Here is a 24,452-nt window from a genome sequence, read left to right on the forward strand (position 1 = left end):
GATGCAGTACGTAACGGTACCTTAAGGTAGTTCAAGAGATGTGCAAGCTAATGCAGGGTACAGCTGCCGATACGACCATCCAGGCAGGGATAAAAATGTGTTCAGTGCATTATTTCCTACATATCACTTTCCCAGTCATCGGCAGTTGTCCTGATTGGCAAAGACTGAGGTAGGGAGAGGTCTAGTTCATGATAGTAGCATAATAATGGACTAACTAACAGTCGCTTACGTGCCTCCTTTGAGCCAAGCTGAAGTTTGCTGAGGACTGCCCCTACGACAAGGTACCTCAGCTTGCTTCTTCCACTTGTGAATTCTTCGCCACTAAATCTTCAGCTTACCTGTCGTCAACAATACAGCCTCTATCCCCTGGAACAGTCTCCAACCCTAAACCCCACGCGGAGTCGCCGGTCAATGAATCCAGATGTAATAGAGCATTTTTCCTATTCCACAGAAAGACTGCGTTGCTACGGATCAAAGATCCACAATCTCAGCGCAAGTAACACTCATCCGATGTTATTCTGAGCTATCGGAGACAAGTGTCTCACGACTCCACTCAGTCAGAGACTGCGCTGCGCAGTTCTCCCATCTTCTGGACACCTAGTAGGTATCCAAGCAAGGAGGATCCCTCAAGACCTCGACACTGAACCCTCGGCTCAGGCCGTGCCTGTGTCAGTCACTTCCGTCGCGACTCGCGTTCTGTCCGCCTCAGCTGGTCCAGGTCTTGCTGGTCTCCATATTGAATGCCTTATCTTGAGTCTCGCATGTCGAGATGCTTCAGTTGAGTAGAGCGCTCAGACGCGTCTCATACTGAGCGTGCCAACAGATACTGCCATCATTTTCCTCATGATGCCTTTGAAACCAAACAATGACCGCTATACCGCGTGTGAATTACCAGTCTCGGCCACACTGCGGTATTCAATGCGAACAAAGGGCTCAACTGCTGTTCAAAGACGCGGGCCAAACATAGCTCTCAGCGTCGGCCTTGTTCGCCGATCGTGGGAAGAGTTTGACATTCCCCAGGGACCAAATCTCACGAGCTTCCGCGTGTCTCGACCTATTACTAGGGACCCGATTCCTTGGAAACCTGCCGTCTCGCTTAAGGGATGATCACAACGCGTGTTGAACGGACACACTAGGTAGTCTAAGTATTCTGATCCCGAGTAAACAACTCAGAATCAAGGAATTAAGCCCGTTGAAGCCGTCCAGATGCGACTTCACCATACCATTCCTGCTCAGAAGACCTTTGTTGCTTACATGAACGAGTCAAGCATAAGGTACTGTGCTTTGTGTCTTCTCGCCCAGCTTTCCTTTGTTTATTGTCAATTGGTCTATTTTGGTACCTACCAGAAATTGACTGCTCTTTCTGGCGTCTTCGGATCTGAATCTCCTATCCGAATCATTATTTCACATTGCTTCTTTACGGAAGATGCACTCTGGTCATCCGCCAACAGGCTACTGCACCTCTCAGATGCAGAAAGGAAAAGAAAAGAAAAGAGAATCATGCATCTGCAGCAGACCTGTAATAGTTTACAGTACGGATACTGCAAGTCTGGGAGTGCAAAAAATACAGTCAAAAAGTGTGACGCAAGGGGTCAATCGCGCGTCTGCATACCAAACAAACCCCCGAGGCCCGAGCCCGAACTAGAGCAAGCCCATGTTCCTGTCAAAGCCCTTGGGAAGATGCAAGTGTTCGGAATGCTCTTGGGGTTGTCTGAAAAGAGGGATAGCTCCATGGCTAGAGCTAGACTGAGAAGCCCCTCTACCCAGGAATGCCCCTCCAGGTCAAGGGCGTCTGCTTGATCAACTTAGACACATGCAATGCAACGCTCAAAGTGGGTGTACTGGACCCACGCTATGTTTCAACTTCCTTTGACAGCTTCTCTGCTTTCATATCTATTTGTATATCATGCCGTCTGCATCCCTGGTTTATTCATTTTGATATCAATATTGTTGCGAGTTTAATTTCATGCTTCAAGCTTCACGATCCACCATGGAGCCCTCTAGCAGATTGGCCGACCTCAAGCTCGTCTCAAAGTATTACCCTGTCACCAACTACTCGTATCCTCAACAGCCGGAACGCCCAACGCACTATCGAAGTCGCTTCTCTGACGACAGAGCGTCATTGGGGTCTGAGGGATCCTCACCCAGTCTGATCGACGACCGAACAGACTCGGAAGTCTCTCTGGACGACGACTATCAGTATCACGCTCATGCTACAGAGCTTTGGGATAGCTTCTGGCTTCCACCCAAGAGCAACAACCACGAGGCACACCCAAGAAAGCAGTATCCAGCTTTGATTTCATCTCCTCACCCACAAACCCAACAATATATCCAGCAGATGCCGCAACAGAAGCAGCCTGAGCAGTGCCGTCTCAACCGATGGCCTCTCCCCAAGAGTGCTCAGAACCAAGGCCGAAAGCCAAGTGCAACTTACTCCCCCTTCCCAAAGCCTCTCCCACTTCCACCTCGAAATGCACCAATGACCCCATCTTGGCAATGCTCTCGAGATGTGAGACAGAAGCCTCAACGTCCTCCTCGTCCCCACGAAGAGGTTTTCCCCTTCCGCTCCCTCCAGAACTCACCACTTGTTGCCCGCTTTGCCATTTCTCAAGATTCACCCCGACCTACTACACCAAAGGACAGACGTCCCACGACATCTCAAGAGATGCGAGCCCCAGCACCCACAAACATCATTTCACACTCTGAAACCGCCTCACGCCATTCTGCGGGACATGTTTGTGCACCCAAAACCCAGCCACCCGCTTCCGTGATGCGCTCAAAGAAGTCTCTCCCTTGCATGCGTCCTCTTCCTCCCACTCCACAACCGGAAACGGAAGAGAAACCAGAGGCTGAGCCCCACTCAGTCTTTGAATATGATGACTCTGATACTGAGTCTGGCAGCCGCACATTCTGGTTTCATCGTCGGTCAACAAGTGACCAACGAAAGACAGGCCAGCGAACTGCACCCTCATCGCCTCGCAAGAGACAAAACGATGTCATAGGGCGTATGCTAGGACGACGCAGTCGAGGCTGATGACCACATCACTTTTCTTTTCTTCAGGCTGCTTTTGCTTTTTCCCTTCCTTTTTTTCTTACGACCACCTTCTTTTCACGTACATGATGATACCAACTACGATGTCTCTACGACCTATGACAACTTCACACTCATTTATGACTCAAGTGGATAACTCCACTATACGCATCGACGTTGCCAGACGCGACATGACTATAACGACCTTTCTTTTTTCTTTTTCTTCTCTCTTCTTCGTTTCTGTTTACGGATGAACGCCGAGAGAACCAGCACGGAGTTCCGGAAAACCCCCAATCTAGGTGTGAACGAGTGGCACGTGGACCACCACACGTTATTCATTAGTTATTTCCTTTGTTATACGGGTTTTTGGCTCTTGGAGCCAGACGCATTCGTCTGAATACCAGATTCAGAGCAGGCGCAAGAAAAAGGTGGCTGGGTCTTTGACTGACGAACAAAGGTGTGGACACACGCAGACTAACGGGATATGAGTTCTCATGAAAGAACATTCCTGATTTGAGACCGGAAAGACCAAAAGAGGGAAAGGCTACGGGGAGTTCTTTATGATAGCAATTCTTTTATATAGGATTAAACAGCCAACGGCTATTGCTGAATGGAAATAACTTGACGATGACGTCCACATACTACTTGTTCTCAGATATACGGTCATGTGCTTCGCTTCGGTGTTGTGAATGCCTTCATGTGGTTGGTGATGTCTTACCCAACCAGTCACAGACATTCGTTGCCCATGGCAATTATCACATACGCATTGGAACCATGTCATGATACTTAGACAATAATGGAGTCTGAAGACCCAGATATTGTCTCCTCTTCTTTCGTATTCATCCGTTCTAAAGTTCCCCAGCCATACATACAACTGATTACAACACACGCAGTCTAAGAGCAACTGAGACATTACTTTTTCTCCAAACTGTGGCGAATTCCTCAAGACTCCCCAGCAACATGATACATTCCAATACTTCCATTCCATTCGTCCAAAGGTATCCATCTCTTCAGCGTACATAAACAAGCCATCCTTTAACGTGTGAACATCAACCAAGTATTTACCCTTTTCCAAAACGCCCAAACAATGCTGCCATAACATGCGAGTAAAACCCAATAAACGCTTCGAGTACACCAAAACAACCAAAACCATACGCGTCCAATAAGCCAACTATCGCAACACAATCAAATCATGACTGGGTTCGTATCATGAGAGCATGTTCGGTCTCATTCACCCCCCTTTAGACATTACAGCATCAAGTCGTGCTTATAAGCATCATTATCAGGTAGATCTATGAGATCTCATTCTTTTTTCGGTAAATCGTTTCATGGGGCGGACGCTGTCGTAGCGCTCGTCCCGGGAACTGCCAAAGTACCACATTGACTGTTCACGGGGATCAGAGCGATCAAGACCCAGGCGGGCCTTGAGGTCAGCGGTGTCCCTGACGGCTAAGAAAGCAGGGTCTGAAAGAGTCTCCCGAGTCGCGGTGAGAGAAATGATCTCAGCAACATTGTCGGCAGAATGAGGGATGCGGAGGGCCCGGCGACCGGGCAGCATTAGAGAGAGGCAGCCGAGGTAGAGGAAGAGGAAGGCAAGGAGAACTCCAAAGACGGGCATGTTGGGGAACATTTTGACCTGGCCACGGAAGTTGGTCAGGGCCATGAAGAGCCCACCGGCGAGGATGGGGATGAAGATGAAGATTGTGGCCATGAAAGAGATCACAGCAACACGCCAGTGGCCGTTACGGAGAGCTTTCCATGTACACTGGAAGGGGTAGCAAGCAGCGTAATCGGCGAGGATGGTCTTGGACGCAATCTCACCAGAAGACTTGGACATACCTGCCCAAGGCTGGTGGATGCGGAGAGCGTTGTCGAGGCTTTGGAAGAGCAAGAACATGATCATCCCCAGTAGAGAGGGGATAAAGGCGTAGAGGAAGTTGGCCGCAGAGAAAGCTCCGCTCCCAGGTCGGGCAGGGACCTGAGGGAAGTATCCCTGGTCCAGTCGAGTCTGAGGCAAGAAGGAGACAATAACAATTGCGAGGATCAAGAGGGTCATGAAGATGACTGAGCCCAGAATCACGGAAGTTCGCAAGGCGATAGGCGTGTATCTGTGATGGCGAACTTCAGCCTCAAGGTCATCGAGAGAAGACACTGGCGAGATTCCGGGCTTCTTGAGGACGAGGTCGTATGTTCTGTAATCAGGGTGACCACCGTCACCAACGGAGCCGATGCCGTACCACACGCCACCTTGCTGACCATCCATCTGCCAGTATCCAAGTCGGTCCAGCGCGCGCTGGCGAAGTTGGTCCTGTACCACAGCGCGGCTCTGAATAACATCCTGGGTGTTGTAGCTGCTGGTGGTGTTGCTCTGACTTAACAAGGGAAGAAGATGTCCCATAGATCGAATATCCCACAAGAGTCCCGTCCATCGGTTGCGCCAGAACATCATCAAAGCGATGGTGGCTGCCAACAACAAGATGTAGAGTGCGACAAGTGTCCAAGCAATACCCTGAACTGCAGCCCATACCCAACCCTGGTCCTTGAAGATGCATGTGAAGGCTGTGCTCATTAGAGGGATCGTGAAATTAGCGAGCCATGTACACATGCTGAAGAACTGGAATTGCCAGGGTCCTGTGAAGGAGGGGATGAGAAATGTCAGAGGACGCAATCGTCGGAAGAGTGCGAGATATCGTTCTCGGGGCTCAGCATCAGCCATGGCGGTGAATGGTATAGTTCGCATGGAAGCAGTGACGATGGATTGGGCGTAGATTAAGATAATTCCTGCGAAGATTTGAGGCAAGATTCTGAACAAAAAGTATTGACCGCTGTAGATACTTCCAGGATATGGAGTGAAACCACCGTCCTTTTGCGAGTAGACAGCGCAGAAGATGAGAGCGGCTATCATGAGTAAACACAACAAGGCAAAGATGCACATAAAGACTGGTCGAAGAATGGCAGGCTTGAAGACGAGAGGAGGATGCGCTCGGTCAATGGGGATGGATCGAGGGCGAGCCTTTTCCCTCTGAGCGAACTGGTCAGGCTTAGAGTGATCTGAAGGAGTTGGTGACCGAGGAACGGCTGGTACATCGTGATGAGCAACGGGCTCGTTGTGATGACGAGCATTTGGCGCAGGGTGCACGGAGGTATCGGGCATCTCGTAGCGAGGAGCTTGAGTCTCGATCGGTTCTGGTAAACGATCTTCAACGTAAGCGGGCTCCGGTTGTGTCAATTGAGGGTATCCCCTCGCCATGTCCTCATCGGCGTACCGTCTTGGTTGTGGGTAATCCTCCTCATAGTCATTGGAAGATCCAGAGGGGAAATGTGCAGCAGAAGGACCGCCGTGATTCCTCGTGAGAGCCTCGAGAGCGTACTGGATATATGGTGTATCGTCAACGCCGGGAGTGACCTTGCCAGCAGCTATTGTCAACTCGTCCTTGATACTCGCCATGCGAGCTGCGTTCTCAGCGGCAAACATGGCCAATTGAGCCTCGTCGAATCGAACAGACCCAGGTGTAGGAGCTGTAGGTGCAGTTGGAGCAGCTGGAGGAGCAACGGGTGGTGCAGTGTGATGCGTCTGCGTTGGTGGTGTAGGCGCCGCAAACCCTCCAGGAAGATCAGAACCGAACAATCGTTCAGGGCCGTAGATCTCAGCTGTCGAGGCCGTGACCTTTGATGGAGGCAGAGAAGGAGGTGACGGAGCAAAGAATAGAGCACCAGGCGGTGATGCTGAGGGATTGGTGGAGTTTCGCCCTACACGCTGTCTAAGATCATAATATGGGTGAAGAATTGGCTGAGATGATTGATCGTCGTCGTCAATTGACTGTTGACCAGGAGTCTGCCTCTTTGGAGGACCTTGACCTGTGATGGTAGACCCGTCAGCGACACCGATAGACGAAGCCAGTTAAGTGCCAAGTGCGTGTATGTGTGGGTGGGTGGTGTTGGTGTAGATGTATGTAAGTGTAGTGAATGTAGGTGTATAGTACGGAGTAGTGTATGTGTATCTGTAAAAGAGGGTGTGATAGTGTCACGTACGAGGTGCTTCCACAAAGTCGAAGTTGAGGTTTTGGAAGTTCATTCTTGTTCTGGTTCTTTTTTCTGGGCGCGATCAAGAGCAAGAGAAGAGAAGAGAAGAGAGGGTGTAAAACTTGGAATGCAGACCGACTTCTTCCCACTCCACACACTCACATACAACACACAAGCTCGTTTTGACCAATTGATATCACAAAACAAGATGCGAGAAGAAGGACAGCAAGTGCATGCTGCAAGCTAAGAGAGAAGAATGAGATATGGTTGGACTATGAGGATTCTTTGCGCGAGGTTGGGTTCCTTGGAGAGGTTGGTAATACTAGACTAGACGAGTAGACGATGCCATTCCCAGCCTCTTTTGCTCCACCAAACAAGGATTGGGTGTGTCTGAGACAGGGATCGAGTGAGGGAGGGGTCATACTTACCAAAAGAAAAGGATAAAAAAAAGTCAGATACACACAGACTTGAGGAAAATGGTGGAAAGGACTTGATTTGAGAATCATCTGTGCTTTTGTACTCGAGAAGAGAGAGGGGGGGATTATGTTGGGCACACAAGAATTGGCACTCCTGCTCTCACCTCAGGCGATAATGCAGCTGAGCTGCTGTGTTGTCACAGCGCTTTTCGTTGGACAACGCACTGAACGAGGTGCAGCTAAGCCTATAGAGGTATAGCTCACGCGGCCCGTCGGGAACTTGCTAGGTAAATATGACGGTGTGAGATGGTCCATCCCCAAATTGAGTTAAATGGGTTGCATGTGAAGTCTACAAATGAACGTTGTCAACAGTCATGAATGAACACGAGCTACCTATTCTCAATGTGTTTCAATTGACTTGGACTATTGAATATCCACATTTAATTGTCTGAAAGAATCGATGATGTTTGTGCCGCCTATCACGATGGACAGGGACCGGGAGGGGCCTGAGACATGACCAACCACCTCAAAAGTTATCTGGAACAATCAGCTTGACATCTAACCCAGCTTGTGCTAGAATTTAGAGTACCCGCCTCTTGATCCTTACACTCAGATCAATCGTTTCAGGTGTATTGTGTCTTGAGTTTGGCCTCATCTAACTTTATTCTTTGGTGGTGGTGAGATCCTATAATTAGAGGAGATGCGTGTAACACAAACAGTGCTCAACGTTGGTTACCTATGCTTGGTGACTTGAGATGAAGGTAATTAAGGACCTTGACTGCATGAATAGGATAACCCAAAGTGAGTCAACATAAAAAATGTCGCTAATTTCAAACGCTTCAATGACACAAGAGCAAGCTGACCTCTTGGCTTACACAGCTGAAGCTCAAACTCCACCACCTTCAATCCACTTCAAGGGCATGAGCCGCATTTCCTGCCTCTTCATGCAAGGCACATGCAACATTGACAAACCAGGATTAATTAAAAGACTGGGATCACTCCTTTTTTTTCTTTTTCTTTTTTCTTTTTCATCCTTAATATGTCTATCTTGCCCTCTAAGAGGCTGGTATTAAAAGGGCTGATCCTTGGATGTTTGTACTCTGCGTCATGGTGACCAAATCAACAAGGGAGAAGCACTCCTCATGGAGCAGCAAATCGGATACCCTTACCGAACCTGTTAGGGAGCTGGAAGAACCGGTATCCAGATTCTTGGAACGGCTGCCAATTGGCGACCGAGTTACAAAAATGTTGCTTGTTATAATGCCGAAGGGATGAATGCTGTACTTCGTAAATCGATTGTGGTGGTTGGCGAGGGGCAGAATCAGCAACCAAGGATTTAGACCAATTAGCTCTTAGTCTTATGTCTTTCATCTGGGCTTTCTAATAAGAAAAAGGTCGCATATCGTATTCCTAGTTCGAGGTTTAATTGGGTTTCATTCGAGAACTTAGTCGAACTGTACTCAACTGCCTCCCCTCCCCCCCAATTGAGCTTCCATCAAATGCTAGCTTACAAGTAATCATTGGAGGGTGACTTCGTGGTAGCGTGTGCCCAAAGCTCACCTCGATTGGCGAAAACGATGGATGTCACGTCACGTGAGATTAGTAGTGTCTATGTAAGCCTGAGATAATCACCAAATTCTTTTTATTTACCCCACATTATTGCGTAGCAGCGAACCAAATCGCTGAGCAATCATTACAAAGTCAATTACATAGCAAAACATACTTAGCTATATCTTGTCAGCGTTTTTCAATCATCATCAATCGAATCTATTCTCATGCAGGCACTTTCTCGTGAATTCGGTGACTTCGTCTATATATGTTTCGCGTCAGTCCCTTGATTGCGATTTTCTTCGCTGCAATTTCCATCCTCATCATCATCATCTATCCAAGCAACTACTTCACTCACATTCAACAGCTTACACCAAACATTTTCACAAACAAAACCACAGTAATTACTTCAACTACTCAGAGTCAAATGAACGCCGCAAAGAACATGTCCAAGTCTCTCCGTCACGCAAAGATCACTCCTCATCGCTCCAGCAGCCGAGGTCACAGTGATCATGGCTGGTTGAACACCTACCATAGTTTTTCCTTCGCCGACTGGTATGACCCGAGGTTCAGTCACTTTGGCTCTCTCCGAGTCCTCAACGAGGACCGAGTAAAGGCCAATTCGGGTTTCCCAACTCACCCTCACCGGGACTTTGAGATCTTCAGCTACATCCTATCAGGAGAGCTCACACACCGAGACTCAATGCTCACCAAGGGCAAGGAGGGAGGACAGTCTGACAAGTTCTACCGCATGCATCGTGGAGATGTCCAGTTCACCACTGGTGGAACTGGCATTGCCCACTCCGAATTCAACGAACACAAGTCAGACACTGTTCACTTTCTTCAGATCTGGGCCATCCCCTGGAAGCGTGGTCTTGCTCCCCGATACCACACCCGCCACTTCAGCGATGAGTCCAAGAGACAAGATTTTGTCAAGATCCTGAGCCCTCTCAAGGGAGGCGAGGAAGCTACAGTCCAACAGGAGAAGGACGCTGAGCCTGTCATCCCCGACACAATCCCCATCCACGCCGACTTTGTCATGGCGGCCGGTATCATCGAGCCAAGCAAGAAGTTTGAGTGGACCGTTGGTGGAGGCGCTACTGAGCAAACAAAGAGAAAGGTCTATGTGCATGTGCCCATGACCAAGGGAGGAAAGGCCAAGATCCGTCTGGATGGCCGGGAGGATTCCGAGATTCAAGAGGGTGATGGTGCCTTCATTGATGGTGTCAATGCCGGTGATAAGCTCGCCGTTGAGAGCATTGGTGAGGTCGAGGCCGAGGTTGTCGTTCTTGATACTGCTTAAGTACAGGTTCACAACTCTGCCCAAGCCCGGGAAGTTATCTGTAACAGAAAAAATGGTAGCAATACGACCAATAGAAGTCTCTAGATGTATTTAGCGCGAATAAGTAAAATTGATTTCTTACAAAGTTGAAAAAAAAAACCCCCGTTCCATATTGAAGTTGTCCTTGCAAGGTCTCCAACAAGTGGATTGTAAGCTTCAGAGAGGATTTTTGTTGTTGGCGGACTATACTAAAATCATCCTTACCTATTAGCGATAAAGCAGTGGGGAGCGGATCAAATCCGTCTTATGCCCTGTTGAGTGGTAGGTTAATCCATTTATCCAACAAAGCACCGAGAGTGACATTTGCTGGCCCATGCATTTATGGACCATCCTCGGACATTTCGAGGATGGTACATAACAGATGACTCGACGTAAACGCAAGAGCATGCAGCCAAAAGGTAATGATGAGGTGAATTCAGTATGACCAGCGAGATGTGTTCTGGCAAAGAGTTGAAAGCCATGCTGTGTAATACCCTGGGGCCAAAAACAAAGAAATCCCAATATCAAACGGTGATTGGCAAAAGTAGGCCTCCAGATGGTGCAAGGGACGGCCTTGGCAGCTGGAGATTCTATGCCGACTGCCAAGCAACACGCGGTAATTTGGTGAGAGATGGCCCAGCGAGCAAGTTGTGTAAGATGGATGAGCTTTGGTAAGTGACCATCTCTCAGGGGCATTGCATCAATTATAAGCAATATCAATAAACACCATGAACGTGCTTTTTCTGAAAACCGGTCAAGCTGAAAAGCCTGGAATATTAGAAAGTATTGGACTAACTGACAAGACGGTTAGCGTGTGGTTGAAAGATGAGACTAGGTATACTCCGTAGGTTCTAGGCTCATCAAAAAGAAAGAGAAGAGAAAGCCACACTCAAGGTTAAGCTGACGACGCTTCAGAAGATTATTCGACTCCTTTTCACAGCCATTGAGTCAGCCACTCTATTCAACAACGGTTTTTATCTAAAGCTACCTATGAATCTGATGATAAGTACACAGTGACAGCATTTGATGTCATTGACAGACCAATGCCACTCGGAAGAAAGCGAAAAATGTCGATCAAAGGCAGGGACTCGCCCCGGATCGGCAGTTTCTAGGTAGATGTCAAGCCCGAACCCTTTGCCCTTCTCATCATCATCAGGGGTTCGCACGCTTCACCACTGCCAAGTCTCTAGGGCACAAGCCGTCACCTCTGGGATTAAACTACTGGCCAAAACCTCCGGAGGCATCAGGGGTTGGCTCAAAGTGGTAATCAGGAGCGGTGACGATGCGAGTAGCTGCGCTAAAAGTTTAGCCCTACAGCGTGTTGATCAGAGCGAGCACAACACGCTATTGGTCGATTCAGATGCAGGAACCACTAGCTCTATCGCTTAGTCTCCCACGACTCCACGTGTAACAGGGGTAGATACCAACATCGAGTGACAGCCCCTCTCAGTTTCTTTCCATCACATCACACTGAGATATTTTGCAGTAAAAATCAGTTGTAATTACTCGAATTTCTCCACACGGAGACAGAGACAGAGCGATACACGTGAAAATCTTCTTGTCGCCAGAGCCTATCCCTGCGGACTCGCTTCCATGGACACTGTGTTAGGCCCCTCGAACGGATTATCAACTGCAACGACACTCTAAACATGCATACTCGGAGGTAATCGAACCGAGTCAGTTCCCCATCCCCATCACACTACCCCTAAGACTTACTAACACCTTCGCCGTAGTGACCAGACACCTTAATGTTGGTGCCGTCTCCAAACGGACATCAACCATCTCCATATATCGTCAGCCTTAGATGGGAATCATTGGTCTGCCAAGATTCAATTTCCATAATTCCTCTCTGAACCATTTCCCATATCAACCATAGTGTGGTATAATGACACCATAAACGCAGCTTAGCGGCTGAGTCTACCTTATCACCGTCCCCATTCTCACCTTGGCGCATCGGCTACGCGGCTCAGACGCCCATTTTCGATAGTCCCTCAGGCACCCAAGTCCACTCTCGACCAACGCTTAGCCTGTTCCTGAAATCGATAGCCTCCTTCAGGTGTCCGAACTGCAAGTGTCTACAGAAAGAGCCTTCTTCTGCTGTTCCAAGGCGGAGATTACTTTGCACGATGTGGCCGATTTCGCCGTACCCCATCGACAACCCTGGGGTCTACGTCTAAATGGTCCTCCTCTAGCAAAAAGACTCCTTACTATGTCCTAGATAAGCAACCACCGGTTCAAATGGCTGGAAACCAACAGCTGAGATGGCTCTGGCCGTCATGAGATGCGTCTAGGGCAGAAATTTCCGAGTGGTAGTTCCCTTCCATAATAGATGGCTTTCCCTCTCTTCCCCGAGGTTCCTCTCTGCCTTTCCCATCAACTCTGTTGACAGTAAGTCCAAGACGGCTCGGTCCTAGGCCTTATTGCAAACTTTGGTTTGCGTCCTTTCTTTGATAATCATATCATCACACATTCTTTTACGGCCTCGGCCACATTACAGTCCTTTACAGCCTTTCAGTCACCCATCTCGTGACAATGTCTTCTGTCTCTTTTCCGGGTAGTTCTGGTCTCTCCTTGGGACTCAATGGATACTGGGTTTGTGTAACTTACAGTCTTGGAAATAACCAACTGACCAACTTCTGTAGGGTCAACTTGGATCCGATTCACTCAAGTCTTACTGTGATTCCGCCCCAGAGTACGTTACTCTGTCTTTTGTGAACCAGGCTCCCGAACATACAGAGTCAGGCTATCCTGGTACCAACTTTGCCGGACACTGTGCGGCTGGTATCTACAGTAACAAAGATGGAGTTGCCTCATCACTTCTCAGTGAATGCTACACTATCAAGGAGGGCATTCCATACTGCCAGGAGCGCGGAGTCAAGGTTCTTCTGAGCATTGGTGGAGTCTACAACGAAGCTGGAAGTAACTACAAGGTGACCACTGATGACAAGGGCGTTGATTTCGCCGACTTCCTGTACAAGGCATTCGGTCCTTACGATCAAAGCTGGGATGGTCCTCGCCCTTTCGACAGTGACGATGGCACAACCCGTCCTGCTGTCGATGGTTTCGACTTTGATATCGAGCATGACCTCCGTACGTGAGGACCTACATCTCAAAGACTTGAGCACCAGCTAACAACCATCAGCCAACGGCCCTTATATCGCCATGATCAACGAGCTTCGCCGACTGAACAACGATGTTATCATTACAGGCGCACCCCAGTGCCCCACCAGTGACCAATACTTCTACATGAAAGACATGATCAACCAGGCCAAGTTCGACGCCCTCTTCATTCAGTTCTACAATAACCCTAGTTGTGATGCTATCCCCGACCCCTCCGTTTCATGGGACAGATTCAATTACGATGACTGGGAGGGAATCGTTGAAGACAGTGCATGCAGTCAGAACGCCAAGCTCTATGTTGGTCTGCCTGCTAGCGAGGCTGCTGCTCCAGGCGGAGGTTATCTCGAGCCGGAAGCCATGAAGGATCTCGTCTGTGCTCTCAAGGACAAGACTCACTTCGCTGGTATCTCGCTCTGGGACTTGACTCGTGGTGCTGGTAACGAGATTGACGGCAAGAACTATAATGAGCATGTCATGGATGCCCTGAAGTATGGTTGTGACCCTGTTCCTGTTACAACCACTACTGCCTTGACTACCACCTCTGAGGCTACTTCCACTGCCGAATCTACTACAACAGCTGACACAACTACTGCCGACGTCTCTACTACTACTGGTGTAACAACCACTTCTGATGTTTCTTCAACTGGTGTTTCTTCAACTGATGCTTCTTCCACGGAAACTGCCACAACTAGTGGGTTGACGACTGCTGATACTACTACGGCCTCTGGTGTTTCTTCCACTGTGGATTCAACGGCTAGCTCTGATACCTCCGCAGCTACTGATGTCACATCAACACGGACTACCTCTGATGCTTCTTCAGCAACCGAGACAACCGATAGCTCTGCCACAAATGTTTCTGGTTCTGTGACTGACACTACAACTTCTGAAACATCTGCCACAGCCACTGATTCTTCAGCTGACACCACTGACACCTCCGCAACTGGCAGTGTCTTAAGTACCGATACTGCATCTGCCACAGTCGATGCCACAGCTACTAGTGACTCGTCTGCCATCACTGATGATGCCGCCACCTCGGCCACTGATGCCACTCTCGAGAGTAACACAATCACCGGAACTGCCAAGACCACGGATTCTGCTCAGGAAACTGAGTCTGCCACCGCTGAAACAACTTTCAGCACCTTCAAGGGCTGGAACACCACCTACGGTGCTCCCTCTTATACTCAGAAGTATGGCAACCCTACGACGCTTATCCCCTCTGGCACTGCAACTATTACCAAGGGATCGCCTGTTTACACCAAGTACCCTGACAACACCTATGCTGTCAGCATGACCACCAGCACCGTCTGTACAACCCGACTCCACACTGCGGCGGATGGTTACGTGGTCACCGAGACCATCCCTCTGTACACCACTGTCTGCCCCGTTACTGGTAAGGCCAAGCCTACCAACTACGCTGTGCCCTCTCAATACGAGACCAAGACTGTCTACACCACAAGTGTCCACACCGTCACCAAGTGTCCTCCTGAAGTCGCAGACTGCCCCTATGGATCTGTTACCACTGAGACTATCCCCGTCTACACCACGATCTGCCCTGTGACAGAGAAGAGCAAGCCTGCTCCCACTGATGTCCCTTACAACCATGAGATCAAGACTCTCTACACAAGCCAGGTCAACACCATCAGCCACTGTGCTCCTGGTACTCGCGACTGTGTCGTCGGCGCCATCACCACGGAGATCGCTTCTTGGACCACAGCTACTGTGCCTGCGCAGCAAACTCAGCCCATCAAGATCTACAGGCCTGTGCCTGAGATGCCCAAGATCGCCACCAAGGAGGCTCATTACAACGGCACAGTCTACACCAGCGTCGCTGTCCCTCCTGTTACGCTCAAGACGGCTGCTAAGCCCGGAGTATTCGAGCAGGTCAAACCCACGCACCAGCAGTCCTCCGGTGCTGCCGCACCTACCGGTGGCTACACATCAGTACTGACGTCGGCCCCAACCTATGCTCCGGCTCCGATCACTCCCGCTACTGCCGGGGCCTCTTCTCTCGCTGCTGGTTTGACCTTAATGGCCGGTATCGTGCTCTTCCAGGCGCTTGCGCTGTAGTGAGAGATACACTCCTTTACTTTAGACTTTCTTTGACCGCTCCTCTTTCTTCTCTTGTCCCCAAGGTCAAGATTCCTTTGATTACACCTTCTTAATGTAGAGGTCAATGGCCTTTACAGTTTCATGCCATCCTATTTATGTTAATGTGTATAGAACGAATATATATATATATCCATGTTACGGTTAGAACTCAATGATACTCGATGCAAGGAGCCCTGGATTATTTCATGACCTGAAACGTCACACATGGCTCATACTCTGTAGTTATCTGATGAACTGTTCCCAAGTACGATATTGCAACATCGTTTGCTTATTAATCGAATCTGCTCTGTAGTATAGCCTATATGGCTTTTGGTGACACTTGTTATCTGATGGGCGCTTCAGTGTCAAAATATGGATTTTTTAATGCAGAATGATACGTCAGCGGCTGCCGCTATATCTCAATTTGTGTTGGATCGCTGGGTGTGCCTCATGGCTGCGTCAAACACGTTCAAGGCATGGTAAGGATAAACAACAAGAACTGTTCAGGTTCACGTGCCTCTGATTATTGAATGGCAACTCTTCTGAGCAACGTTAATTATTTGAAGTTACATTGGCGACGTCAAACTCAAAAGCTTGCCTGTTGGCGGTTTATTATTCCTGGTCGCGGGCGGATTGACCTTGGAGGCTCGAGCCTCCCGCCTCGGAGCTAACAAAGGAACCCGGTTGTTGTCACGGTAAAGCTTGATTGATTGGTTCGAAGAGAAGACGTCATTGGACGGAATGGGTATGAGGAGAACTTAGAAGCTTCTATTAGAGGCACCTCATACAGAGTGACAGACAGTCTGAGTGAGGACGAGGTGAGGTAGCAACGGTATGAAATCTCTGAATGGTGACGAATGCTCAGCTGTGCCAGGTTAAGCGATGTATGGCATATGTTACATTGGAGGCTACAGGGACCTCGGATTCAACTTATCAGGTTGTTTTGGCAGAATCTGAAGGTTGTCATGATAGTGGCAGTGCCCCCTAGACTAGGTTAGGTACCTTAGGTAGGTACTAATCTTTCGCCTGTCCAAGAAGCTTCAAGTTAGGTTCCCCACCAGGCGTGAAGCTCCAAAAAGGCCCCTCCATAACCTGGGCTGCTAACTACAGCGCTGTGGCTAAGGTATCCTTCCTCTGGGCTGGGCTGTACCAACCTAACACTTTTTGGCTGATCAGCTCTGTCGTGACGAATTCATCCCATCAACCGCATCATCTAAATCCGGTCGCTTTTGTTTTCTTTGCAACCTGGCGACCAAGTTTCCCCCCTTTCCCCCCCTCACCAACATCAACACCAAAGCTCAGCATTCACAACTGCTTGGCATTGACCAGCACGACCCCTGTACACGATACCTACTGCAGCGCACTTCCTTGTTGCAAATCCAGTGTCTGGCCCCTATTTTCTCTTGTTCCCCGCCTCGACTCGATATATATACAGTAACTTAGGGGGGAGCTCGATCTATTGGTAGACGTTGGCCAAGATGTCTGACGCCGGTGACGGGTGAGTTTCCAAGTGATAGTGATTATTACCGTTGTTACTGGGCTTTTACAGCTGCTGCATTGCCAGATTGGCTCGCAATTACCGCTGCATATGCACGCACACCAGCTGCAGTAGATGCAATGGAGTCGCAACTGGGCCACCTCACACATGCTTCGCTTCGTACTTAAACCTAGCTTCCCCTCTACTGCTTGACCAACCCCCCAGCATCAAAAGTCGTTCCACCTACTGACCGCTGTTTATCTTTCCATCTTCAGCACCCACAAGCGGTCCAAATCCGCCGTCGCTCTCTCTCTTTTGCGGCGCAACAATACTCGCGACGAAGAGTCCGGTTCCGAAGACGGGAGGCTTCGGAGAACTCCCTCATCCTCAAACCCAATCAACCCCATGGCGCACCAGCAGACCCCGCGAAGCCACGGGGCCAAGCAGTCCGTCTCCTCGGCTGGCCTCTCGCCTACAGCCTCTCAGTCAAAGTCCCAGCAGTTCCTCTCATCGCCCTCTGCTGAGAAGAGCACTGCAAGCCTCGAGCAGTCCGTTCGAAAGTTCAGGTTCGTCGAGGCCCTCCGAAGCGGCGACACCTCATCCATTTCCCGTGCCATTCGCGAGACAGCTGAGAATGCCCCGCGAGCGAGCATCTCATCAGTAGGCGCCTCTGCCACAAGCGCTCTCGACGATACCACAATCCTTCACCTAGCGATCCAGTGCGCCGAATTCCCTGTCATTGAATACGTTTTGTCCGAAGGACAGGGATCGATCGATGTGAATGCCCGCGACAAGGATGGCAACACCCCGCTTCACCTGGCTGCAATTCAGGGCCGCACCACTGTCGTGAAGCTTCTTCTCGAGCAAAAGGATATCAACGATGCTATTGCCAACGCCCAAGGCAAACTGCCACTCGATGTCGCACGAAACCCCGAAATCTTCCAGCTGCTGCAGCTATCACGATCTCTTTTCGCTGAGGCCAAGGTCAAGCAAGTCCAAGAGCTGATCGCGCGGGGCAATTATGGCGCACTTGCTGGTGTTCTCGAGGAGCACCGAGTCAAGACCGTTCTCGACATCAACAGCCCCGAATTCGCATCCGAACCATTTACAGTCCAGACTGGAGGCACATTGCTTCACGAAGCTGCAAGAAAGAAGAACACCAACCTCATCCAGGTTCTGCTTCTGCATGGTGCTGACCCCTTCCGTCGCGATCGAAAGGGCAAGCTGCCTCAGTCCGTCACAAACGACGATGCTACAAAAGCCATCCTCAAAAAGTCTCCAGCAGCTGTGGCTGCCCAGCGCGGAATCCAGGAGAAAGCTGTGCTGGGGCAAGCCGCTTCGCAGGGCCCTGCAGGTTCTGCATCCAGTGATCCTCTAGCCGGCCGAGAGGCTCGTGAGATGAAGGGCTATCTCAAGAAATGGACCAATTACAGGAAGGGCTACCAACTGCGATGGTTCGTGCTTGAGGACGGCGTCCTCAGCTACTACAAGCACCAAGACGATGCAGGCTCCGCATGCCGAGGTGCCATAAACATGCGTATTGCGAAACTCCACATGAGTCCTGATGAAAAGACGAAATTCGAAATTCATGGCAAATCCTCCGTCAAATATACCCTTAAAGCGAACCATGAGGTTGAGGCCAAGCGATGGTTCTGGGCTCTCAACAACTCGATCCAGTGGTCCAAGGACCAGGCTAAGGAGGAAGAGAAGCGGGCGGCTCGAGGTGCGGAGCTCCTAAGGCAGGCTAAAGCCGACCCAAGTACACTTTCTCTCCAGGACTCTCATAGTGAGAACACCAGCGTCACAGATCTACGCAGGAATAGCTCTCAACTTCCAAGCAGGTCTCTGTCCAAGATATCATCTGTCGATCAGAGACCAAACCATGCTAGCCCTGGTACAACTGGTAGCTTCGAGGAAGATGAATTTGTTGATGTTGAGACTGATGCAGGCACTTCGCGGGCACCTAGGAATGGAGCGCCAACGCATAACGATATGGATGACGACGACGATTATGGCGACGATATGAGCATTCATGAAGAGCCCACAGCTACTAAGGATGCACTCAATATTACTGCTCAATCGGCCAAGCTCCAGCTCGAAACAATGTCTCACGTTCACCAAGCGCTTCTCAACGAGCTGAACCAGAACCCGAATACACCACTCTCTGACAACAGCGTGACGCAGGCTCTGGGAACATACGATGCCGCCATTCGAAGTCTATCAACTCTGGTGGCGGACTTGCTGCGCATTTCCAAGGACCGTGACGCCTACTGGCAATACCGCCTTGACCGTGAGGCTAACATGAGACGCATGTGGGAGGAAAGCATGGCGCAAGTGGCCCGTGAGCAAGAGGTTTTGGAGGCTCGCGTTGGAGAGGCTGAGAAGAGACGCAAGGCCACAAAGAGAGCTCTTAGAGAGGTGATCGAAAGCGGGATACCCGTCGGTGTAGAAGAGGCCATTCCCCGTATTGAGGACACAATTGTCGAGAAGGAATTGAGCAACGACAGAGAGAAGGAAGATGAAGAAGGAAAGTTCGAAGATGCTGCCACCAAACTGTCACCGGTGCCGCCTAAATCGCCTACGATGAAGAGCGTCCGAAGGAAACCCACAATCATCGTGGACTTGTCCGAGAGTGAATCTGAAGAAGAGGACGAATTCTTCGACGCTGTGGATGCTGGCCAGGTTGAGGTATCTGAACTGCCGGCGGAGGAGGTCAAGCCAAAGTCTCAGGATATTGTCGTTTCTGGCGGTCTGGACCTCAGCTCCTCTTTCAAGGGCTACGAGAATGGCATTCGAACGAGGCTCAAGATGGACGCCGATGACCGTCCTAAGATTTCTCTCTGGGTACGTTCACTACATAAACGCGACATACGAACAATACTAATCTGGAGTAGGGTATTCTGAAGTCGATGATTGGCAAGGATATGACCAAGATGACTCTGCCTGTGTCTTTCAACGAGCCAACTTCACTCCTCTACCGTGCTGGAGAGGATATGGAGTATGCAGATTTGCTTGACATGGCTGCTGACCGAGCCGACTCGATCGAACGACTTATCTACGTGGCTGCTTTTGCTGCTAGTGAGTATGCTTCAACCATCGGACGTGTGGCCAAGCCTTTCAACCCCCTGTTGGGTGAGACCTTTGAGTATGTGCGGCCCGACAAGAACTATCGCTTCTTTATCGAGCAAGTCAGCCATCACCCTCCAGTTGGCGCTGCGTACGCAGAGTCACCCAAGTGGTCTTATTGGGGAGAATCGGCTGTAAAGTCGAAGTTCTATGGTAAATCCTTCGACATCAACCCGCTGGGTACATGGTTCCTCAAGCTTCGGCCTACCGCTGGAGGAAAGGAGGAGCTTTACACATGGAAGAAGGTTACCTCGTCTGTCATTGGTATCATCACTGGAAACCCAACCGTCGACAACTATGGTGTCATGGAGATCAAGAACTGGACAACGGGCGAGGTGGCTCACGTTGAGTTCAAACCACGTGGCTGGAAGGCATCAAGTGCATATCAAGTATCTGGAAAGGTTACCGATGCAACTGGAAAGGTTCGCGTCAGTCTTGGTGGTCGCTGGAACTCCAAGCTGTACGCTCGCCTAACCCCAGGCTACGAAGCAGCCGTGGATGAGCCTAAGGAGAGCGGCGGTGACATGGCTCAGGGTGGTCTTACAGACCCCAATCGTGCGTATCTCATCTGGAAGGCGAATGAGCGACCAACAGGCATTCCTTTCAACTTGACGCCATTCGTCTTGACCTTCAACCATATCGATGACAAGCTCCGACCATGGCTTCCACCTACTGACTCTCGTCTTCGACCTGATCAGCGGGCTATGGAGGATGGAGAGTACGATTTCGCTGCTGATGAGAAGAATCGGTTGGAGAATGCTCAACGAGCGCGCCGGCGTCTGCGAGAAGAACGTGGCGAGGAGTTTGCCCCAGCGTGGTTCCGAAAAGCGCGCTGTGAGATCACGGGAGAGGAGTATTGGCAATTCACTGGCAAGTACTGGGAGCGACGCGAGAAGGCCGGTCCAGACGGTGATCCCCAAGTTGCGTGGGAGGGGTTGGAACCTATTTATGAAGACCATGTGGATGAGGATACGATTCGGTGATGTATTTATTGATCATTAAAATTGTTAATTATTGCAAAACAGAGAGAGAGGATTGAGGAATGTGAGAAATGCAGCTGTCACGATGGTAGGGGGAGGGATTTAGATATAGTTGGTAGAGTTCTGGAAGCTAATTATACAGATCAGTACAAGTTGCAAACACGTCTCCATACCTCGTCATTACGAATAGGTACCGTTGTAATTCCCGGAACGGAGAATAGCTGTGCTCTGCCGGCCTCTGAGTGGCCGATAACGAGGTAGATTCGGCCCCACGGCCGGCAGAGACTCCGAACCTCGGTAAAAAAGCACACACTCAACCTTAAACTCATCAGGGGCAGGTTACGTTAGTAGTGAGGCAGCACATGAAAGCTCGGCCTCTAAATACATCATCTTTCTCCCTTAAAAGAATAGTTAGTGTCTATACTATTTACTATTCCTGAGTATCCACAACTTCTTTCCAGCATCATCGACAGTAATACAGCGCATTCAATTGGAGCGGCATAGCAAGATGACTGTTATTGAGGACCACGTTAGACCGACTCTACTGCGACCCCCGGAGCACGACGAGAGCAAGTCTCTGATTGAGAATGTATTGGACGTCACAGAGATCAAGGTTCTAGGCCCTGTAAGTTGTGCCTCTTTTTCCATCACCTACCTAGTTCAGTTACGTCAAGGATACGGTGATGGATGAATGAATGAATGAATGAATGAATGATATGTGATACTACTCTCAACTGCATGCATGGGAGCAATACAAATAAGTAGCGTTACTGACTGGTCACAGGATATCTTTACAAACACACAGCCTCAATGGCATCCTCCTGGTGCCCGTGGTATCTATGGAGGTGCTGTCATCGCACAATGTCTCGCTGCGGCGCAAAAGACAGTGCCAGAGACGTTCCTAGTCCACTCATGCCACTGCTACTTCCTGCTTGCGGGCAACTCTGAGATACCCATTCTCTACCATGTTGAGCGTGTACGCGACGGACGCTCGTACTCAACACGCACGGTCCAAGCGCGGCAAAAGGGCGCGTGCATCTTTACCACCACCATCAGTTTCGTACGTGAGACGCCTCCTGAGAAGAAGCGACGGGAGGTCAGCCATGCAGCAAGCCTGCCGAAGGACGTGAGCCCGCCGGGAGATGACTGGGATGGCGAGCCAGAGTGGGCTAGGACTGGGCCGTTTCAGAGCCATAGAATTGAAGTGCTGGGCGCCCAGGACCCAAACTGCAAGCCACAGGACCGCAAGAGCAGACAGTGGATGCGCTCACGACAAAAGATCTCAGCTGGAGGTGGGCACCAGGCACATCTCAACGCCCTGGCCTACATGTCAGACAGCTACTTCATCGGCACAGTCTCGCGCCTCCACGGACTATGGCGCTTCCCGTTCTCACCAGAAGAGGTACCGTCGCTGGATGAGAAGACCCAAGAGCAGGTCAAGAGCCTGTGCGAATTTGAGGGTATGGGCAGTAACGTGGAGGACTGGAAGGGGCGGGCACAGGTGGGAATGCTGGTGAGTCTGGATCACAGCATCTACTTCCACGAGCCGATGGCAGTCAAGGCGGATGAGTGGATGTTTACGGAGATGGAGAGTCCATGGGCGGGAGATGGCAGGGGTGTTGTTACACAGAAGATATTTGGTAAGGACGGGGCGTTGCTGGCGACGTGTTTCCAAGAGGTCAGTGATTTGATTTAAGTGATGTGAGAGTTGAGTTGAGCTAACTAACCATGTTCAGGGCGTTGTTCGACTCAAGCAAGATGGCGGAGAGAAGGGTGCGAAGCTGTGAACTGTCAGACCAGACTGCCTCTGATCCATGAGCCGTGTTAGTTTGTTTGTTCGTTTCGTTTGTTGACTGATACCATACATACATAATAATTACCATCTTTTTGACGACTAAGTCACATTTGAACCCTTTCAATGGCTTTCACTTTCACTCTCGCTGTTCAGACACTGGACAGCTATTTGGTATATTGTTCATCGTTCACCTCCCTTGCCCTTTGGCTTGTTCAGAGTATGTTGCATGCATACCTGTTCTGTTCTATGGTCAAAGCGTCATTCAACATATCATGTATTGGCTACAGTATTGTGATAGATCTCAACAACACTACCCGTGACTCTGCGCATTCAGTCAAGTGCATAGGTACACACCCTTCGGCAGCATGCGTCAATGATGCCCTTGGGTTGTCTCTTGTCACTTTCTGTCCTGTCTGTCCGCCTCAACACGGGAGAACAAGCATATGTCCAGCCAGAGTCCGAATACGGGTCATGACCGCTATTGCCTTCAAGATTTAGGTATAAATACCTATGTGACCTCTTCTCTATCCAGACTTTTCTCCTTTCCTCATCATTCTCAACTCTCCATTACAATCAACAATACCAACCAACTAACTCGGCGTTTCAAACGTTTTAATCATAATCTTTTGATCTTGATATCTGCTATACAAACATTCCAACACTCGGACACAGCAACACACGAACAACCCATTCGAGGCAAGCCTTGATTCATTTTCCTACTTTTTCAACTTTTCCTTTGCCCTTACAGATTATACTAACAAGATGTGTCAAGACCGCCATCTTCTCTTCGCTCCTTGTGGCCACACCTTGCACGAGGAGAAATGGTTCTGCAAGCGGGCCAAGTCCTTCATCGGTTTTGCAAGGAAGCTCCTCCTCCGGAAGAAGTGCGAGCCAGTCAATGTCATAGCAATCGTCATTGACTGGTGTCCCTATTGCAAGGTGATCTTCGAGAGGATCGTACAGACTATCGGAGTCCACCCTGTAACATTCAACTGCTTCTGGGACCCAAGACTGATGGACCGGTATTGGTCCATCAAGTCTCAAAACGAAAGGGTCCGGCCAGTTGATCCGGAGGTGATAGGCCCCGTCGCTTTTCAGTGCTACGACGAGATCGAGTACAACAAGATCAGGACGGGGCCTAACACGGTCAAGAGAAAGGTGGACAGTTGGGAGTTACGCTGTCTACAGGCCGAAGTCCGGAAACTGAAGCCTGTCTGCGTGTGGATAAAAGACTATGAGCACGAACCCGCCGAGACTGTAGAGGATCAAATGAACCTTTGCAATGTCTCATTGGTTGAAACCCAGACCAAGGCGTATCACCACGGACTCGTCCCGTAAGTTCTTCTTCCATCCACAACGTCTGCCACTTCCTGCCACCATGAGCCATCACTAATTAATATACTACCAAGATTTGAATCATCCATGGAGAAGCCACATGCAAAGTCACACACAAAGTACCAATGTCCCAGAAAGTTGTGCTATAAGAGATGGAAGAGATGCCTGTGCCTGTTTTGCTTAAAGTATAGA

At 49.8% G+C, this 24,452-nt stretch overlaps 7 protein-coding genes across 7 annotated transcripts; 6 read left to right on the top strand and 1 right to left on the bottom strand.

Annotated features, from left to right (window-relative positions):
- Positions 1 to 1,990: 1,990 nt before the first annotated feature.
- FSUBG_1215 (uncharacterized protein) lies at positions 1,991 to 3,034 on the top strand (the record flags this gene model as incomplete). The annotated part of the gene is made up of 1 exon (XM_036676909.1): positions 1,991 to 3,034. The coding sequence occupies one exon, from the start codon at positions 1,991 to 1,993 to the stop codon at positions 3,032 to 3,034; it is 1,044 nt and encodes a 347-aa protein (XP_036543383.1).
- A 1,279-nt stretch (positions 3,035 to 4,313) lies between these two features.
- On the bottom strand, positions 4,314 to 7,106 carry FSUBG_1216 (uncharacterized protein; the record flags this gene model as incomplete). Its single annotated transcript, XM_036676920.1, has 2 exons — positions 4,314 to 6,781; positions 7,064 to 7,106. 2 exons carry the CDS (start codon positions 7,104 to 7,106, stop codon positions 4,314 to 4,316), a joined length of 2,511 nt encoding a protein of 836 aa, XP_036543384.1.
- A 2,339-nt stretch (positions 7,107 to 9,445) lies between these two features.
- Positions 9,446 to 10,321, top strand: FSUBG_1217 (yhhW; the record flags this gene model as incomplete). Its single annotated transcript, XM_036676931.1, has 1 exon — positions 9,446 to 10,321. The coding sequence occupies one exon, from the start codon at positions 9,446 to 9,448 to the stop codon at positions 10,319 to 10,321; it is 876 nt and encodes a 291-aa protein (XP_036543385.1).
- Positions 10,322 to 12,871: 2,550 nt separating this feature from the next.
- Positions 12,872 to 15,526, top strand: FSUBG_1218 (endochitinase 2 precursor; the record flags this gene model as incomplete). Its single annotated transcript, XM_036676942.1, has 3 exons — positions 12,872 to 12,931; positions 12,982 to 13,429; positions 13,482 to 15,526. 3 exons carry the CDS (start codon positions 12,872 to 12,874, stop codon positions 15,524 to 15,526), a joined length of 2,553 nt encoding a protein of 850 aa, XP_036543386.1.
- Positions 15,527 to 17,025: 1,499 nt separating this feature from the next.
- Positions 17,026 to 21,133, top strand: FSUBG_1219 (oxysterol-binding protein; the record flags this gene model as incomplete). Its single annotated transcript, XM_036676953.1, has 3 exons — positions 17,026 to 17,045; positions 17,300 to 19,868; positions 19,919 to 21,133. 3 exons carry the CDS (start codon positions 17,026 to 17,028, stop codon positions 21,131 to 21,133), a joined length of 3,804 nt encoding a protein of 1,267 aa, XP_036543387.1.
- Positions 21,134 to 21,638: 505 nt separating this feature from the next.
- Positions 21,639 to 22,917, top strand: FSUBG_1220 (palmitoyl hydrolase; the record flags this gene model as incomplete). Its single annotated transcript, XM_036676965.1, has 3 exons — positions 21,639 to 21,755; positions 21,915 to 22,808; positions 22,867 to 22,917. The coding sequence occupies 3 exons, from the start codon at positions 21,639 to 21,641 to the stop codon at positions 22,915 to 22,917; spliced, it is 1,062 nt and encodes a 353-aa protein (XP_036543388.1).
- A 770-nt stretch (positions 22,918 to 23,687) lies between these two features.
- Positions 23,688 to 24,263, top strand: FSUBG_1221 (palmitoyl hydrolase; the record flags this gene model as incomplete). Its single annotated transcript, XM_036676976.1, has 1 exon — positions 23,688 to 24,263. One exon carries the CDS (start codon positions 23,688 to 23,690, stop codon positions 24,261 to 24,263), a length of 576 nt encoding a protein of 191 aa, XP_036543389.1.
- Between the last annotated feature and the right edge of the window lie 189 nt (positions 24,264 to 24,452).

The sequence above is a fragment of the Fusarium subglutinans genome, assembly GCF_013396075.1.
Source record: "Fusarium subglutinans strain NRRL 66333 chromosome Unknown NRRL66333_c0000005, whole genome shotgun sequence".
Lineage (NCBI taxonomy): Eukaryota > Fungi > Ascomycota > Sordariomycetes > Hypocreales > Nectriaceae > Fusarium > Fusarium subglutinans.